The sequence below is a fragment of the Desmodus rotundus genome, chromosome 1, assembly GCF_022682495.2.
Source record: "Desmodus rotundus isolate HL8 chromosome 1, HLdesRot8A.1, whole genome shotgun sequence".
Classification (NCBI taxonomy): Eukaryota; Metazoa; Chordata; class Mammalia; order Chiroptera; family Phyllostomidae; genus Desmodus; species Desmodus rotundus.
This window is the reverse complement of record NC_071387.1, coordinates 31,985,454-32,003,980: the sequence shown is the minus strand read 5'-3', so window position 1 is coordinate 32,003,980 and position 18,527 is coordinate 31,985,454. Positions and strand designations below refer to the sequence as shown.

At 48.7% G+C, this 18,527-nt stretch overlaps 1 protein-coding gene, 1 long non-coding RNA gene, 1 other non-coding gene and 1 pseudogene across 5 annotated transcripts in view; 2 read left to right on the top strand and 2 right to left on the bottom strand.

The window, feature by feature from the left end:
- The window catches only part of PHF24 (PHD finger protein 24), a 189,489-nt gene extending 182,585 nt beyond the window's left edge, over window positions 1-6,904 (top strand). For all 3 annotated transcript variants that reach the window (XM_045195146.2, XM_053923051.2, XM_024560199.4), the window contains 7 exons: window positions 679-1,067; window positions 1,961-2,146; window positions 4,087-4,165; window positions 4,460-4,665; window positions 5,008-5,168; window positions 5,480-5,575; window positions 6,166-6,904. In XM_045195146.2, the coding sequence (XP_045051081.1) occupies window positions 690-1,067; window positions 1,961-2,146; window positions 4,087-4,165; window positions 4,460-4,665; window positions 5,008-5,168; window positions 5,480-5,575; window positions 6,166-6,262 (1,203 nt within the window). In that variant the 5' untranslated portion in view covers window positions 679-689 and the 3' untranslated portion in view covers window positions 6,263-6,904. The remainder of the gene's footprint in view (window positions 1-678; window positions 1,068-1,960; window positions 2,147-4,086; window positions 4,166-4,459; window positions 4,666-5,007; window positions 5,169-5,479; window positions 5,576-6,165) is intronic.
- Window positions 2,139-18,405, bottom strand: LOC128780717 (uncharacterized). Its single transcript, XR_008426729.1, has 3 exons — window positions 18,225-18,405; window positions 7,255-7,392; window positions 2,139-3,423 (listed from the first exon to the last, which is right to left on the bottom strand). It is a non-coding gene; the product is annotated as an uncharacterized lncRNA (long non-coding RNA).
- LOC112304633 (U6 spliceosomal RNA) lies at window positions 12,755-12,856 on the bottom strand. Its single transcript, XR_002974766.1, has one exon. It is a non-coding gene; the product is annotated as a U6 spliceosomal RNA (small nuclear RNA).
- LOC112304638 (small nucleolar RNA SNORA73 family) lies at window positions 13,723-13,913 on the top strand (annotated as a pseudogene).
- Window positions 18,406-18,527: the final 122 nt, after the last annotated feature.

The window sequence follows — 18,527 nt, the reverse complement described above, 5'->3', positions numbered from 1 at the left end:
GCACTGGTTACTAGGCAGTAACTAGGTTGTGTGTTTGGTCCCCAGTTGGGGCACATACAAGCAGCAGCTGATTGACTCACATAGATGTTTCTCACCCTCTCTCCCACCTTCGCTTTGCTCTAAAAATGAAAAAATAAAATCTTTAAAAAATACATTAAAAAATAAATCTTTCCTTTTAAGTAAGTATTTGATGTGGATTATCCCTGGAAGGATTGTGCTCAGCACTTATTGGAGGAGTTTCCCTTCTATCAGAAGTCGGAAATATGAGTATGTTGCTGTAGTTTTGCTTTAAGCCTTGAGTCATCTTGTGGGGCAGAGGAGAGACTTGGGCTCTGAGGTCTCCCTCTATCTCAAAGTAGAAGAGGCCTGGGGCCCCTGGACCTAATTGGCTTCCCAGCACTGTTAAGCTCATGTGTGAATGTCATCTTCATGACAGCCCTATGAAGCGTGCTGAACAGAAGCCCTCACTTCATAGTTGGGGAAACCAAAGCCACAAGGCCCATAAGAAGTAGAACCAAGGCCTTCTGATTCCTTAACAATTACTCTTTCCACCTCACTGCTACTGAATTTTACAATGAGAATAACCATGTAATAGTACTTGTCACTTAGGGAGTTCCTTGAAACTGATTGACTCAACATGGTCAGCCATTGGCTGAGTCTGGGCCCCTCTGCTTTTAGTTCACAGAGCCATGGGGGTGTTGATGTCCAAGCGGCAGACAGTGGAGCAGGTGCAGAAGGTGAGCCTGGCTGTGTCTGCCTTCAAGGATGGGCTACGGGACCGGCCTTCCATCCGACGCACAGGTGAGCTTCCAGGGGCCCACCATGGCACTGTAGAGGGCTCTGTGCAGGAGGTGCAGGAGGAGAAAGAAGTGGAGGCAAGCACCCCAGTGCTCCAAGAAGAGAGCAGCATCAACCGTGCAGCCTGGGAGAGGCTCCGCGATGGGCGTGGAGTAGAGCCTGAGGAGTTTGACAGGAACAGCCGTTTCACACCCCCTGCCTTCATCCGCCCCACCCGGAAGCTCGATGATGACAAGCCTCCAGATATCTGCTTGGAGCCCAGAGAGCCTGTGAGTGTCTGGTTAGGGCAGATTCCTCACTTTAATTTTTTTAAAAGATTTTATTTATTTTTAGAGAGAGGGGAAGGGTGGGAGAAAGAGAGGGAGAGAATATCAATGTGTGGTTGCCTCTTATGTGCCCCCCCAGTGGGGACCTGGCTCACAACCCAGGCATGTGCCCTGACTGGGAATTCAACCAGCGACCCTTTGGTTCGCAGGCCTGTGCTCAATCCACTGAGCCACACCAGCCAGGGCAGATTCTTCATGTTAGACATGAGGAGCAGACAGCAGGACAGGGAGGCCTGGTAATGGTTAAAGTGAGACTCAAAACCAGAAAGATGGAGTTGACTTCAGAACAATCTTTGAGTTTCTTTCACAAGAATAACAATGTTAGTTACATTCTGGATTAGTCTTAATGAAAGACTTGGGGCAGTAGGTGACAAGGAATGAGACTATGGCAGGTCTTTTGCCAGCTTTCCCACCTAAGGATAGTACTACCCCTTGTAGGGAGCATTTGGAAATTTGTGGTGTGGGGAGACTTTGGGGAGGTCACAATAACTGTAGGAGTTGCTACTGGTATTTGGTGCCAAGAAAACCAGATGCTAAGTGTCCTACAATGCCTGGGACAGTCTCTCACAACAAATTATTCTTTCCCAAAATGGTAGTAGCATTTCTGTTCAGAAACATGGTCACAGAGGCCCGAGCAGCTGGAAGAGCCTGCTGGTGCTTGCCTTCCAGAGAAATAAGATGGGAAATTGTGCCTTAACTCTGGCTTTAGTTGGAGTTGTTCCTCTAGGCTGCTCCAGGGAGACCCAGCCCTATATGGGCAGGTCTGTGCTTGGTGGCCATAGGATCTTGCTGCCTGTACTTACACATCCCTGTTCATTCCTGCCATCTTTCCGCAGGTTGTCAACGATGAGATGTGTGATGTCTGTGAGGTCTGGACAGCCGAGAGCCTCTTCCCATGCAGGGTCTGCAGCAGGGTTTTTCATGATGGCTGCCTACATCGCATGGGCTACGTCCAAGGAGACAGTGCAGCAGAGGTGACCGAGATGGCACACACGGAAACAGGCTGGAGCTGCCACTACTGTGTGAGCTTGGACTGCAGGGATAGTGGGCTGCTGCATCACAAGGGACACAGCACTTTTCCTGGAGGCCCAGTCTTGGAGCACTGGTTACTAGGCAGTGACCTAGACAGTTTTCCAGTAGCAGACATAAGGGTTCTAGAGCTAGGACAGGATTTCTCTACCTCAGTACTATTGACAGTTGCGCATCATAATTCTTTGTTGTGGGGGCTGTGTGCACTGTAGGATTTTTAACAATATCCCTGGCCTCTAGCCCCCGTCTAACACTGATGATTCTCAAATCTGTGTGTCCAGACCTAAATTTTCTCTGTCTCTTGCACTTACATTCATCTCTATGCTTCACATGTACTTCATATTCAACATGCCCCCAAGTGAACTTATCTTTCTCCTGAAAGCTGAATACCACCTGACTTCACCCCCCAGTTACCAATCCCAACTCATTTCTCTCCTCAATCCCTCTAGTAAGTTAACAGGTCCTATTGATTCTACCTCCTAACATCCCGCAAATCTCTCCCCTCTTTTCCGTTCTCATGTCTTGGTCACTCATCTTTTCTCATCTATACTGTTGCGACAGCCACCTAACTGCTGTTCATGCCCCTAGACTTTGCCCCTCTAATCCATTTTTCCACACAGCGGCCACGGGTCTCACCATGGCACTCCACACTTAAACACCCTTCGGTGACTCCCCTTGCTCTCAGGATAAAGGCCCAATTTGAGGGGCTCAATATAGAGTATTTGAGGCACCTCACAGTCAGGCTTCTGCCTGCCTCACCTCCCTTTTATCATTCCTTCTTGCTCTTACTCCACACATATACTCAACACTGCAGCCACAGTGAGCATGTCAGAGTGTTACATGTCATTGTGCACAGCATATACTAAGTCCTCAAAAGTGGTGATTGAAGGAATGGTTTGAGTTCCTTAAGAAATCCACAAATGAGTGTTCATGAAGTGTCTACTCCTGTTCTTTGCTGGTATTTTAGGGGAAAAAATAACCTACTAGAAAGAATCTTTGATATTTTAAAGATTGTGAATTAATATTAACAAAATAACCTATCAGTGCTCTTTTGGAGGTAAAACTTCTCACCCTGGCTGGTGTGGCTCAGTTGGCTGGGGTGTTGTCCCATAACCGAAGTGTTGTGGGTTCAATTCCAGGCAGGGCAAACCCCTGGGTAGCAGGTTTGATCCCTGGTCTGGGCACAAACAGTTCCTGGTCTGGTCTTGTACAGGAGACAACCAGTCGATGCTTATCTCTCACAATGATGTTTCTCTCTTTTCCTCTCTCTCTAAAAAAGCAATGAAAAAAATGTCCTCAGGTAAGGATAAGAAAACAAAACAAACAAAAACCTTCTACAGCACCACAAATAAACCTCATTTGGTTTTAGGAACTTTGTCGTGATGGCATCTCTTTCAAAACCACTCTGGAGTAATTTAAAGGGAAACAACAACCCACTAAGAGCAGAGTTACAATTGAAATTATTTTCAACTAAAATAACTCCTCAAGCACAGTCTAACACAGAAGGCAAATCCATCTTTATCCTTCTGGATAAAGATGTAGCTGCTCTGGTTAATGGGGCCAGGGATTCACAACCCTAGCCACTTACTAGCACCCTTTCTTCCTTGCAGTAGCTTCCTAAAGCACTTCAAGGAAGCCCAAGGGTATCTGAAAAACTAATTTTAAAACCACTATTTTAGTAAAGGGGACTCAGGGCTGGAGTCAGGATACCTGAGTTCTAGGGAAGATTCTGCCCCACAGTTGAGCAATTCGAAACAAGTCCTTTCCCCCTTCTGGGGCTTCAGACTTCTCAATTATGAATGTGAGGCTAGGATTAGGTGATCTCAGAATTGCCTTTCAATTCAAATACTATTTCCATTTCTCTTGATTTTTGGCCTTTCTTTGGCCTATGTGGCCAGCGACTCAGCTTTTTTTTTTTTTTTTTTTTTTCCAGGATAACCTGAACTTGCTGCTAACTGAGGAGGAAATGTATAGCCTCACAGAGACCTTTCAGCAGTGTAAAGTCATCCCTGGTAAGGCTGGATGGTACTGCTGGATGGAGAGGTGCTGGGCTGATTTCTCCATCATACCTTCTAGGATGAAAGGAGTATCCTGAAATTGGGGGGGGTAAAGGGTGAATAGATCCCTGTGCCAAGCTGTTGGCCAACAGAGTCACCCACACCCAAGTTATCCTGGTTATTGGAGACAAAGGCTCTGCAAGAACTGTGGATGAAGGGGCTCTAGCGGGGACCCTAGAGGGTGGCGTGGAGGGCCCCATAGGCTGAGGAAGGAGTGGGCATGGCTAGCATGTGGTGCATCCCCCCTAGATTGCTCCCTGACATGGGAGGACTTCCTGCGCTACCGCCACCAAGCAGCAAAGCGGGGGGACAGTGACAGGGCTCTAAGCCAGGAGCAAGAGGAGCAGGCAGCCCGCCAGTTTGCAGCCCTGGACCCTGATCATCGAGGACACATAGAGTGGCCTGACTTCTTGTCCCATGAGTCCCTCCTACTCCTGCAGCAATTGCGTCCCCAGGTAAAGGCCAGCTGGAGTGAATGTCTATGGGATGCTGGGTGACAGGCACCTGGGAAGCATGCCGGGCAGGTTGGCGGAGCACTGGGCACTCCCTGAGCAGGAACCGGTACCAGAGAAGGGCTCAGGTTCCATCCAATGACAGGTGACTCAGTGCCTAGGCTGAGGAAACTGCCCAAGGAAGACTGGTTCGCACTGGACACCACCGCAAATGTTGGTGCTACCAGCAAGGCTCTGGGCTGCTTCAAAGGGAGGTTGCAGAGGTGTTAATGGAGGTAAAATTCTCTGTGGCTTGACAGTTTACAAAATATTTTCACCTCCAAGATCTTGTCTCTTCTTCCCCAGAACTCTCTGTTAAGACTTCTGACAGTCAAGGAACGGGAGCGAGCCCGAGCCACCTTCCTGGCATGGGGCAGCGGGAGCACCATCAGTGAGGCAGAGTGCCGCCACGCACAGCACTCTTGGTTCTGCAAACACCTCCCAGAGGCTCCTTCCTCCAGCGTCAGGTCTGCTCCCTACCAATCCCTGCCCCCACTCATGTACCCGCCCCCTTTTTCCATGCCACATGCCCCTAAATATGAAAGGTACTCCCTGTTTTTCCTGCCAACTGCCAGGCAAGGATCCTTCTATGCATTAGATTGGGAAGTGACTCCTGCTGGTTGAGGCATTGGGCAGCCTCTACTCCAAACTGTTGCCCTGTGTCAGAAAACCTACACATCACGTCACGCAGAGCCATGAGTTCACCGGAGTTTGGGAGGGGGCCAGGCCTTTCACTGTCCCACTCCTAACTACATGTCCATGTCCTTGTACCCAACAGCATCAGCCATGTGGGTCCCATAGCAGACAGCAGCCCAGCCAGCAGCAGCAGCAAGAGTCAGGACAAGGCCCTGCTGCCCACAGAGCATGAATCCAGGTGAGTGGGACCTCCTCATCTGGCTGCCTGCTCCCCTGACCTCCCAACACACACATTAAGAGAGGGCGTTACCTATTGCCACCTCAAATCAGCAAGTGCCAGCCTGGCTGGTGTGGCTCAGTGGATTGAGTGCCAGCCTGTGAACCAAAGGGTCGCCAGTTTAATTCCCAGTCAGGGCACATTCCTGGGTTGCAGGCCAGGTCCCCAGTAGGGGGCATGTGAGAGGCAACCACACATTGCTATTTTTCTCCCTCTCTTTATCCCTCCTTTCCCCTCTCTCTAAAAATAAATAAAATATTTTATCTGGCAACCTAAAATATCCAGAAAAACCAAAAACAACAACAACAAAAAAAAACCCCAGCAAATGCCCACCCCAGAGAGTAGGCTCCCATAGTGCACATTTGACCCCAGATCCATAGGGCCAGCCAGCTGGTCTGTAAGCTTGGAAGCGCAGCTGGCCATAACCATGTCAGGCTTCCAGGGCTTCCCTGAGTTTTGTCCAACTCAAGCCACGCTGACTCTGGGTCAGGTCTCATCAGCTTCCGGCTCTGCACCCAACCTCACAAACCTGTGCTTCGATTCCACTCCAGGTCTGTGGACTGGCCTACCTTCCTGCGGGAGAATGTCATCTACATCTTGGCTGCTCGCCCAAACAGTGCAGCCATTCACCTGAAACCCCCTGGATAGCATGGAGCACAGAAATTCAATTCAGGGACAGTGGCTTTCTCTCCCTTCCCTTTCTCTCTTTCCCCCACCAGCCTGTGGTAGACGTATGAGGATGGAGCACTGCCGGCATCTCAGTTTGTCACCAAGCTTTATGGCACCGAAACCACCATTTGCCTCACAACAGAGGCAGTAAATGCACTGCCACAGGGAGAAGCCCTGGGAGCTGTGGCAGCACCCGGTCCTGGAAACACCCCCCCATCCTTCACATGGCACACTGGACCTGCCACGGCACATGGATATACGTGCACACTCACACACGTACACTCCTAGCTGTCCACGCCTTCAGAGACCTGGTTCTTCTGGTTTAAAAATGTCCAAAGTTCCTTTGAGAACCCGCTGGTATAGATGAGGGGGTCCTGACTCACCCTATTCTATTGGCTAGTTCCAACTCCATTAGATAAGACCCTGACCAAGTGCTTCCTAATAAGGGACATGTCAGATTCACATGCTTTCCTGGAAATACTGACAGGTTCCATGTTCCCCCATTGCAAATCCCTTCTGTGGTGAGCCACTGTTCTGGTAGGTGTGTATTATTTCCCTCGGATGTGTTGGGGTGGGGAAATGGTTAAAAACCACCACTGCACTTCAGCCTGTTATTTATTTAAGTTCCAATTCCTGGTAACAGAGAAGGTAACTAGTCTGTGGAATCCTAATTAGAAAAGGGGGAGGTAGTCCCTGCCAGGGACCAGAAGTCTAGAACCTCTCAGCCAGGACATTCAAGTCAAAAAGTCTTTAGAAGAACAATCAAAAACCAAAGTGAGCCATCCTGGCCCTTGTTTTTCAGATTTGAAGTCATGGCCCATAGTCCAAGGGGCCTAAATGGAACCAGTTTGATGGCAGGAGTTGGAGCCCTCTGTGTTAGATGTTTCACCCAAGTCAGCTACCACGGAGCCCTACAGCCTGGGCTCCAATGAGGACAAGGTCTGGATGGAAGTGAACAGGAGAAGGCCCACCTTTTCCATCCTTCCAGTTCAGCTCAACCGTAGACGTAGAAAAGTGTGCCATTGTACAGAGAACAGAGCCAGCCTCTTCCACAGCTCAAGAAAAAGCAGCTCCACAGAGGCCCTGAGTAGGGACTCCTTTCAACCACCCTGAAAATGATAAGAGGCAGAAGCTGAGAAGAGAATTGGCTTTTCAGCTCTGTTAAGTAGATAAAGTCCCAGCAAAGCCTCACAGAAGGAATCAGTTTTCCCTTCTCCCCATCACTGAGCTTAGGCCCCAGTTGCTACTTCTCCCCACTGTTAACTACATGTCCTTCCCCACCAGGCTAAGATCTGGGCCTACAACGGGAGGACTTTGGGGACGAGCAGAGGCTAACACAAGGCCACCACACGGCCACCACACCTGGCCTTTAATTCCCAGCTATCTTCCTAAGTTCTCATCAAGTTCTCAAATCAATGCATGTTGTGGATCAGCCCTTGGGTTCAGGTTTCTGTTTCCAACCTAATGACAGGTTTAGCCAGCTCTGACTACCAAGAGTTACTTGAGAGGGGTTAGTTCAGTCATGCGGAAGCTAACATATCCCCATTGCTGAACTCATAATAAATAGGATATTTACAGAATCAGCGGCATCCAGCTCAGTGTTGAGATGCTCAGAAGAAGGGGAGGCCACAACCAGGAGTGTGGTATATGGTCTCTTCCTGCAGAAACTGCCTGAACTGGAAGCAATGAAAAGCTTCTGGAGTTGGATTACTTAGGACTGAAACAAAGCAGACAGAAGATGAATCTGGGTTCATGTATGTGACCCTGAACATTTCAAAACACAGCTTTTGGTAAATATTCCTTACATGGGTCAGGAATATTTCCTCAGAACTGGTCAGTAGGAGGGGTTATTACTCAGTCCAACAACAACAACAACAACAACAACAAAAAACAACCAAGGAAGCACATGATTCAGATGCAAGGATTGCATCTGAAGAACCAGGCCTGAGATTAAAGCACATGAAGCACAGGGCCCCTTGCTCACTCTCCTGGCAAATCACTTTTTGCATCAATGGCCTTGAGCTGTTTAATCTTATGAACAGGTCAATTTGAGTAAAGAAAAGCTCTGGACTTTTAGGGCTGAACAGCTTTTTTCTCCTGCCTTATCATCAGTCACGGACTGGAAGTCCACCTTCTCAGTTCCTGCCCTTCACAGATCAAGGAGATGCCTACCTCTCTGGAGCTGCAGCTTCTAGCTTTCTGTGGGTGAGTGGTGAAAGACCATGCGACAGATCAAGCTAGCGGATCCCAGGGCCTGACAAAGCAGGCCCCAGAGTTCTTCCACAACAAGATCAGGCCCATTTGGGGTCACCTCTGCCTATTCCAGGACACCAAGCTTCCCTGGTAGGGGTATGCTGCAGAGAGTCCAGAGGACACTGTTCCCCACCCCCCTACAAAGGATAGAGTCCCTAATCCAAGAGAGTCCTAGGAAGCAGAAAAGCATAGAAAAGCAACCAGCTTCTCCATAGGCATCTAGCTTTTTACCACAGGAGAGGTTTCATAGTTCCCCCAGTTCAGAGTGCAGAAGACCCACCCTAATCCCTTGTCCAGGATCTCCCTTTGCAGTGTCCTAAGCCATGGAGACCTTTAGCAGTAAGGAGATGTTCAAACTTTCACAAACCTAGTGGACTCAACTCTCCTTTTCATACCCTTCCATCACTATGAGTGTCTGAAATTCTGCCAAGCACAGAAATTAGTGTCTGACTCTAATAAGGGTAGGAGAAAATGTTGCAGTCTTTTCTTCTTGAGATCAGTGCTTTTCCCAGGCACCACCCACCCCATCCCTCAACCACGACAGGCTGGGGTTATAAATATGCTCCTCTGAAGACCATCTGCCCTAAGCCTGTGTTTCACCCAGCGGTCTTCTTCCCCACTCTCAAATTTAAAGATGGGTAACTCAGTGAAGCCGCAGTGACGGAGTCAGCTGAAGCAGTAGCTATGGCCTCACAACCTCTCCAGGTCTGCTCCATAGCTTCCTCTCCTAAGACCAGCCTTCCCCAACAGATGCAGGCTCTGCACTTCTGAGCAATGCCCCCTTTGGGTCCCAGGGATGGAGCTGTTTGCTTACTCCTAGGTACTGACTCCCTTTTAAGTGCTCTTCCTTTGAGGACAGCCAAAGCCATGAGCACATCGCCTCTTCCTGCCCTCAGCTCAAGTGACTGGGGCTGCAGGGTTGACACTGGCCTTTCTAGCCCTGGTGCTCCCTGAGGGATGTCACCCTAGCCTTGTTTCAGTGGCCAAATCTGGGGATTCCCCCATTCCTATCACCAATACAGGAAGCACAGAATCAAACTGCCTGGGAAGAGGGTACCTCACTGAGGGGTAAGCCCAGGATGGTGCCTAGGCCTCAGCCCAAAGCATAGCCTCAACAATTGCAGGTCTCGGCTTCAATAATAGTGCCAGGAAGCCCTAAGGCCAAGGGGGAAGCTTAACAGAAGCTGTCTGGCAGGGCCCTGGGCTAGCCATGACCACCCCAGAGCCAAGAATAACCTCTAGGTAGGACTGTAAACAGGTTCTAGTGACCCTGCGAGCATGTCCCGTTCCAGTCAGCAGAGTAAAGGGATATATACTTGTCACTAAAAGGCAGAATCACCTTGATGCCAGAATTTCAGGGCATCCTGGCAGCACCTGTAACCATAACCCCTTTTTACCTCTCCATTACAGTGGAATAAAACTACTACTTCTCCATGCCACTGAGTTTGAATTGGCCCAAGATCTCTCTGGGGCCCTGCTTGTAGCCCAGACAACAGAGATCTTGCTGAGTGGAGGATATCAATGTACCGTGCCTGTTCCTGACTGCCCTAGAGTGGGGTAGGACTGGGCACTTTCCCCATTTTTGCTTTCCTGCTACCACTGCTTTTGGCAAACTTGGAAGGAAAAAAAAAAAAGAGAATTTCCACTAGACCCAACTAGCACTAAGGAAAATCTACCCTCTGGGCCACATACCCTGATATGCTGGATAATGGAGAGGATGTCAGGTTTGGTCTGGGCCAGTGACTAAGAAGCCAAATTGTAACGTGTCTGGAATGGGTTGGTGTGACCACAGCTATGAACAAGGTATAAGTAGCAAGGCCTTTCCATATCTGTGGTGAAACACAGGACTTCATGCTTAGCCTCCTTCAAGAGATGGTCTATGCTCTGTCTCCCAGCCAAGCTCAGGCTTGTGAGGGGGTTCTGAGAGTACTCAATAACAATGGAGGATCCAATGCCCTGTGGTCCCTCATGCCTTTCGTACGTGCTTTTCTGAGGAAGGTAACTTGGCAGTAAGCTGAGGGGAACATGCCCAAGCCCTGTCTTCCCATCATTCCAGCTGCATGCTCTTCCCCATGGCTCAGCCTTCACTGAGGAGCTGATGCTCTCAAAGGCTGGGCACAGTGGAAATCCTAATAAAGAAATTGTGATGCTGTTTCAGCTTCCTGTTTCCTGTTGTTTGGGGCATCTGGTGTTTCTGTGTGATTTCCTATCATTAGCCAATTCCTGAGTCTGAGTCTAAGACAGTCAAAGTAGAGAAGCTGTGGCCTCCAAGAACACAGTGCACTGTGTCTCCCCTTCTAGAGCTTTCCTGGTACTGACCTTCCGAAGAATCAAGTGGTTGGTGGGAGTAGGAGGAGGCAGGGGTTATATGGAGGTACTGAAGAGAGGTGCCAGAGTTTTTGGAGAAACTGAGGAAAAGGTGAGGCCTCTAAGCCTGTCTACTATGTATTGCCCCACCCTGCCCACCAAGAGCCCATTTTAGACACTTCTTTTCCCAGTTCCAGCTGACCTACAAAGTAGGGAAGCTAATTGGCTTGTTTCCTCCTTGTCTTCTGGGCCCTCCTTGGTCTCAGAGTTTCCTACCCATTTTTGCTAGTTGTTTTAATGTGATATAATAGGGTTGGGTAAACTACAGTCTGGAGAAGTTTTTGGAGGACTATAGAATCCCCACTCATCCCTTTTATCTAGAAAAAACAAAACCAGTACCTGTAGCAGGAAAGCATCTCTAGACTGTGGCTCAGAGGCAGAAACTTGACCTCTAACCCATAGGGGTCCCAAATACAAATACTTGTTAACATTTTTTTATTACTATGCACTGGGAAGTTCTAAGTGCTTTGCATAAAGTAATCAGTTCATCTTCAAAGCAACCCTATGAGATTTGTATTACAGATGAGAAAAGGGAAGAATAGAGAGGATGAAAGTTTCTCAAGGTTATACATTCACACAGCCAGGAAGCAGGGGGACCTGATAGTCTGGCTGCAGCATCCATGTCCTTAACCTTTCCACAGTTCTAGGCATAGCTGGAGGTACAGCCAATGGCCTCTGGCTAAAGTACACCAATGACTGCCTGTCAAAGCTGCTCTGTGGTCTAGCACCTCCCCTTTTTACTCAAGGGGATTAGAGAGACAAGTAGCCAGGCCTATTGCTGTGGCACAGGATTTCTTGCCACCTGCACAACTCACCCCTTTCACTCCCAGGGCTTCCATACCTCTCCTCCCTGGAGTTCTCCCATGAAGGTCTATCAGGCTCGAAGGCATCTTAATAACATCCTACAGGTTCCCTTCTCCTTGTCTCCAGGTTCAGTGAAGCCAAGCATTGGGACAGAACAGGGGGCATAAAAGCTTGGGCCTCTGTGGGCCCTAATGATAAGATTTCCCCGGCCTCAGTCCAGCAGTCATGACTGGCCCTCCCAGAACTCTTTCTTCTACCAACTGCCACTTGTCCCTGGGGCTGGCTAGAGCACAGGTGGCAAACACAAGGCTCGCAGGCTGAATCTGGCCCTCTACCTTGTTTTATCCTGCCCGGCGCCTTGTTTCTACCCAGCAGCAGCGCCGAGCTCCTTGACCCTAGTTAAGGAGTAGTAAGATTTATACAGTCCTAAAATTACATTTGGCTTTGAAGGCAACCATGAGGCTGATGTGGCCCCTGGTGAAAATGAGTTTGACACCCTTGGGCTAGAGCCTCGATTCCACATGGACTTCCACCCAACCTCTCATGCTTTGGTTCAAGTGCACTCCTCTTTACCTCTAGGGAAACTCATCACCCCGAGGGACACAGTGGCTGCTACATTTGTTAAACATGGAATAATGTGTTTTCTGTCCCACCCCACCCAAAGGGTTACTTGAAGTTTGACCTGGCTAAACTTGTCTCCTCATCTGTAAAAATCTAGAAAATAGTCCCTTTTCTGTCTGCCTCCTGGGCTGATAGTTGAGTGAGGACAGAATGAGTCTGATAAGAGGGAAGAGCTTTATACCGTGTAAGGTACTGAGTGAACAGCATGGATTTCTGGCTCCATCTGAAGGTTATGTGTATATCATCCTCCACCCAACTGCAGTCCCAGGCATAGCTGTGGAACTGCCAGTGGCCTCTGTCCACAGTGCTGAAGTCACAGCCAAGCCAGCTGGGAATCTTCAGTCCCTACTTTTTGTTTTGTGGTATACTAATTTATTCATATATATATCCACTTTACATTCTTACATTTTAATATTTATCAAAAACAAAATTATCAAATACTTCACAAGTTTTCATGTCATCCTTACACAGGGACCATGCTAATCTTCTCTGTATCATTTCAATTTTAATATACAAAGAAGGATCCAAAAAAAACTGGCATTATCTTCTGGAAGACAGGTCCCTCACAGTACAGGCTTCCGCCGCTAGGTGAGTGTTCTAGGAACCTGTCTGCATCAGTACTAGCTGGCATTATTGTGAGAGGCTGCATTTGGCCTCAGTGAATTTTTTTTGGAGACTCTTTCAACACATTTGCCCATTTCATGATGGGTGATTTACGAGTGCACCTGCCCACACCATGCTAAGTGTTCAGCAGTTTTTGACCAAAAAATGACATGATCCCCATGCCCCACCCTCACTATTCACCCAATCTTGCCCTGAGTGACTTCTGCTGATGTGGAAGAGGTGAAACAAAAAACATCAGAAGCACTTAAAGTCATCAAAATGGACAAGCTTTAAAACTGTTGTAAGCAGTGGGAAAAAGTATCGGTAGGTGTATTGCATCAAATGGAGATTCTTCAAAGGCGACTGAAGTTTAAACATGTAAGAATACACAATTTTTAATAAATTCTGGGTTTTGGGGATCCCACCTTGTATGTGCTGCCAAAGTGAGCACTTCGGCCCTCCTTGTCCCACTTTTAAGTAAGCATCAAGTACAGAGGTTTCCAAGCCCAGGGATTGCCCTGAAACTCTGTATTGCCAATCTTTTAAATTAATTTATTTCAAGTATTTTTGTTTTTAAAGTAAATATAACACTCCTTTCAAAATCATAACAAGTACAAATGGACGAGATGTGATTTAGCAGCTTAGAAAGAAAAGAAATTGCAGTCTGCAGTTGGTATGGGTGAACAGTTGAAGGTGGCTACCAAAAAATTGATGTAAGATGAGGCTACATGGAACCAAGTTCATAGTCAGAGGAAGGAGCAGGCTGGCTCATTTGTAATTGCACTGGCATGCCAGGAAAAAACTAAGCCAGGTGCTCTGTCCAGGTGGCATAGGGGAGCATACTGCTCTGCCCTGTGATCTACAGTCCCTTTGCACAGCACTGGAGAGAAAGCCAGGCCTTGAGCCTGTGCCTGCATATTCTTACAGCTTCTCAGAGTCCTTTGGACAATGGCTGAGGAGACAAACCATGCAGGAAACATCTCTAGAAAAAAAAAAAAAGAAAGAAAAAATAGAGAAAAAAAAGAAAAAGAAATAGAGAAAAAAAAAAAAAAAAACTAAGCCAGGTAATCCAAAAGCTAAATCAGGCTCCACGAACTCAAAACGAGACAGGGAAACATGGTCTTAGTGCCTGGAACAGAACAAAGCAGAAGAAGAACCCATGAAGGCCTGAGGGGTGTTCACCCTAGGGAGGAGCAAGCAGACTTGAGGGATGCAGAGGCTGCTACCTGGCAGATGGGACCTATAAGGTCAATGTGACCTTAAGCACAGAGCCAAGACCAAAGGTGGAGTAGAGGCAGATTTCTGCTCAATCGGACCAAAAGATAACTGGATGCAGGGAAGGTAGTGAAGATGTATAAGCATATGACGTAAGTGTTGAGTTGGGCCCTGGCTGGTGTGGCTCAGTGGATTGAGTACCGGCCTGTAACGAAAGGTCGCTGGTCCGATTCCCAGTCAGAGCACATACATGGGTTTCTGGCCAGATCCCCACTTGGGGGCATGCAAGAGGCAACTGATTGATGTATCAATGTTTCTCTCCCTCTTTCTCTCTCCCTTTCCCTCTAGAAATAAATAAACATAAATCTTAAAAAAAAAACAAAAGAAGCATTGAGTTGGGGGAGGGGATGCCTAAGGACCTTCTGGTGAGCGCCCAGCCCTGAGCCCTGCTGAGCTGTAGGGAGACCCATGATTGCACAAACCCATGTTACCCCCAAAGCATCCGCATCACTGGATTAGGAACTTTCATTTATTTGCACTTGATCTTAGCCAAAAGGCTGAGAAGCGAAGGAACTTTAATTTATTTAGTTCAACCTTTTAGACCATCTGTTGTGCCTGCAGCTCTGGGTCTTGACCTGAAAGATCCAAGGTCTCAATACCCCTGATATCTCCCTCCCAAGTTGGCTCTGGGAAGCTTGCCTCTAGAACCTGGTGTTGCACGCCCTCTGCTGGTCTTTCCTAGCACTGTCCTCTCATCCCAAGACAAGAAATTACTTCTTTCACCCTTAATGGTACTAGTCAGTACAGGTTCAGAACATGCAGAAAGATGCCAGGCGAGTACCAGAGAGGTTAGATCACTGTTCAGCATTCAGTCAGAGTACAGGATCAGAATGGAATCTTCAGATGAATTCAAATATCTGTAATCGAGATGAGGGCTGATCCATGTCTAGGAGGAGGGCTTAGGCTGAGGCTGGGTTTGGGGAACTATCTGGTTCAGGACTAAGACTAATAAGGTCAGTGTCTCAGGCTGAGGCCAAAGTTGGGACTCAGAGTGGGACTGAAGTCTGGGCTCAGGTGTCAGCATGAAGTACATACGTATCCAGGTGAGATGTTAAGAGACTGACCTCACGAAGAAGTCAGTCTGCATCCAGGGTAATGAGGTCAATGTAGCATTCCTATACAGGTGGAAGCATTAGGTAATAAGCACCAGCACTGGAGAAATCAAGCAGAGATGTTGCCAGGGGAGAAATATAAGGTATGGGGAACAAAATGAGGTAGTCACTAATTTCTAAGGGCCTCCTAATCTTAAAGGTGGTAATGCACAGTCTAGAGCCCCCTTCCTCCTCAGAAGGTAGATCTCAGTATTCCAGTTCCAGCTTCCTGTTAAAGCCCACCTCCACCAGCTCTAGTACTGTCACAAATTATACATACTACTTGGGGACAGGAGAGGTCAAAGGGCTAGTCCTGTCATTGCAGAGAGCTGGCAGCTGTGGGAGTAGTCTTCCTTTCCCCCAGGATTCTCTGTTTCTACTGGCAACAGTGCCTGGCAGCCTCCCACATCCAGATCTTAGCAACAGTGGGAGCGCCTGGCAACTGCTGCCATGGTGACAAGACAGGGAACTGAGAATGAGCTGGATGGGGAACACTTCCTCTGGAGCCTTCAGAATATGTGCAAGATTGCAGGCTCCCCCTCCCATACAGTCTGGGAGGGAACATGTGCTCCTGTCTAAACACCTCCTCACTGGCACCCACCCCCACCCATGCCCCCAGGTTCCGGTTCCTTCAGGGTGAGGAAATGAGGGACACCTAGGATTATGATGTCTCCATGGGGAGGGAGCGTGAGTGGGGTGTTTGCAGCTGACATGATCACACATGCACGCAGACACTGGCAGACACGATGTCAGTGTGGTAACAGCCATGAAGCCACACTTCATGCACTCCGTCCTGTAGACACAGGCCTATACAGTCATTTAATCACATGTGTACACTAACACAAAATCACACACCTACAGCAAGTAACACAGAATCAGGCACACTACCACACAAAAATAATTACACAGATACTCTCTTACAAATGCATTACAGACATAACAGCACAAGTAACTCCCAATCAGAATCAAACATCTACAGATGCACTCACACACCGAGATTATCCGTGAACATTCAGAGTAACAGTTAACTTTGTAAGCATTAACTATATGCCAAGCTCAGAACTAGGTGCATTACAAGTTACCTTACTTAACCCTCACAATAACCCTAAGATGTACTGCTATTGTGTATCCCCATTTTACAAAGAAGGAAATGAGGCACAGATGCGGCCTCACAAGGTTGACAGTCTGCCTCCAGAGCCCGCATTCTTCTACCCTATGCGTCACCCTCATTCCTCACACACACACCTGACACCCAGGGCAATGGGACAGAGGGCAGCAATAGCGAGCCCAGCAGACAATGGAGTCTGTGCCACCAATACTTGAAGGCACAGCCCTGTACCCTCAAAGGTCTAAGCCTACACTTTAGCATTTGCAAGGACCAGGTTGAGGGCCAGTGACTAAATTTTCTGCCTCCATATTGGCACAGGCAAGGCTGGAGGAGGCAAAATACACAACTGAAATAGGAGGAAGCAGAGCCACCCACAAACCAGGCCCCCATGAGTCCGGAGATAGGGGAGTGAGAGCCCCCCGATCAAAGGAGCCAGCACCAGACCTGGGCCCCCTTTCCTACCTTGCCCATCTCTATGTCACACTGTTCCTTTCCCTGGTGACTCCACCTCCCCTCCCTTCCTCATTCCTCCTCACCCAATATCTCTTTTCCATCCTTTTGCTGCTCACCCCATCTCCCATTCCTTCCATTCCTTGTTCCCCACTCCCTCTTCTCCTTACCTCTTACCCAGTCTCTCCTCCCCTAATCCCCCTCGTCCCATCTTCCTCTCCCTCCTCTCCATCCTCCCCTTATCCCACTTCCTTTCCTTTCTTCACACTTCATACCCCTTTACACCTCGGATCCCCATAGTGAGTACTAGAAAGAAGACAGGTAGTGGAGACTATGCAGACCTGACCTCAGGACCCCTAGGCCTCTCTCACACTCTGCTCTGCTGGCTAGATACTGATTTTCTCCCACCGTCAATTTCCAGCTCTATTCAGTTTGCATGACCTCATGGGTGTACCAAATCTGTCTGAAAAAATGGCCAAGAAAGGAGTGAGAGCCTCTGCTCTGGCCCTTCCTTTTTCCTCAAACCCTCCAAGAATTCCTTCCCCCTCTTCACCCGGAGGTTACTCCCTCCCCACCCCCGTTCCCTCTAGCACAGATGGGCCTGGGAGACAGTGACGTGGGCGCTAGGCACCAGGCACCGTGTCTGCTCAAGCGTCGGCTTCCGCTGGTGACCGCCTCCGCAGCCCTGCCTGCTCTGAACAGCGGGGACACTGGGTTGAGATTTAATGGGGAGTGGGGGTGGGGTGAGACTGAGATGGGAGATTCTGAGGGTGTTAAGAAAGATCATGTGGAGCTGAGATGAAGGGTTAAAGAGGGGAGCTAGAATAGGAGAGAGCATGGGAGCAGAAAAGATTAAAAATAGGATAAGCCAGAAGATCTTGGGGGAAAGACTGGAGATTAGATGGGGCGAAGAGGAGGAAAAAGCAAGGGGGGGGGGTGGAGGAAGGGGCGGGGGGGAGCGCTAAAATATAGGAACTCAAAGGGGAAGTAGGATGGAAGATTATAGAGAGAGCTTTAAGGGGGATGTGGGGCTTGTTGAGAAGAAGTTGCTAATGAGGGGGCTGGGACGAGGGGATTATACAGAATGAAGGGGACTCAGAAAGGGAATCATGGAGGTGTTAGAGCTGGGGAGAACTACCAGGTTACGACGGAGACAACAGGAGGGCACTTAAATTCTGCAGTCTACCGGGGCCTGTTTTGAAATTCAGCTAGGTCACGTCAGGCCACGTCGGGGTCAAGGTAAGGTAAAGCTAAATCAGGTCAAGTCGAAGTCAGTTCACAGTTCGACGGAAGACAGGTTAAAAAGGGGTGACCTTTAGACCCTAGTCCAGAGACTACACCTCCCAAAGTGCGCTACTCTCTCCCTTACCCTCCTAAATGATGAGCGGAAACCGCCCAGAGTCACCGCCAACTGGTGGGCGCAGTTTTCCTTTACAGCTCCCTTTGATATTGCACGGGTTCCAGAAGGTTCTCTCCCGGGATTCCAGCGGTGGCCAGTACGTCCCACCTTCCCAAACCGGAGATTGGACTCATGTAGTTGTGCACCCCACCTCCCGGCTCGGGTCTGAGCCCCGCGACCAACCAATAAAATCAAAGGGCGCGTGGAGTTGCCGCCCTCTGTCCTTTTCACCAATGACAAGACGAGGTAGCGAAGAGGTGTGGTTGACTGATC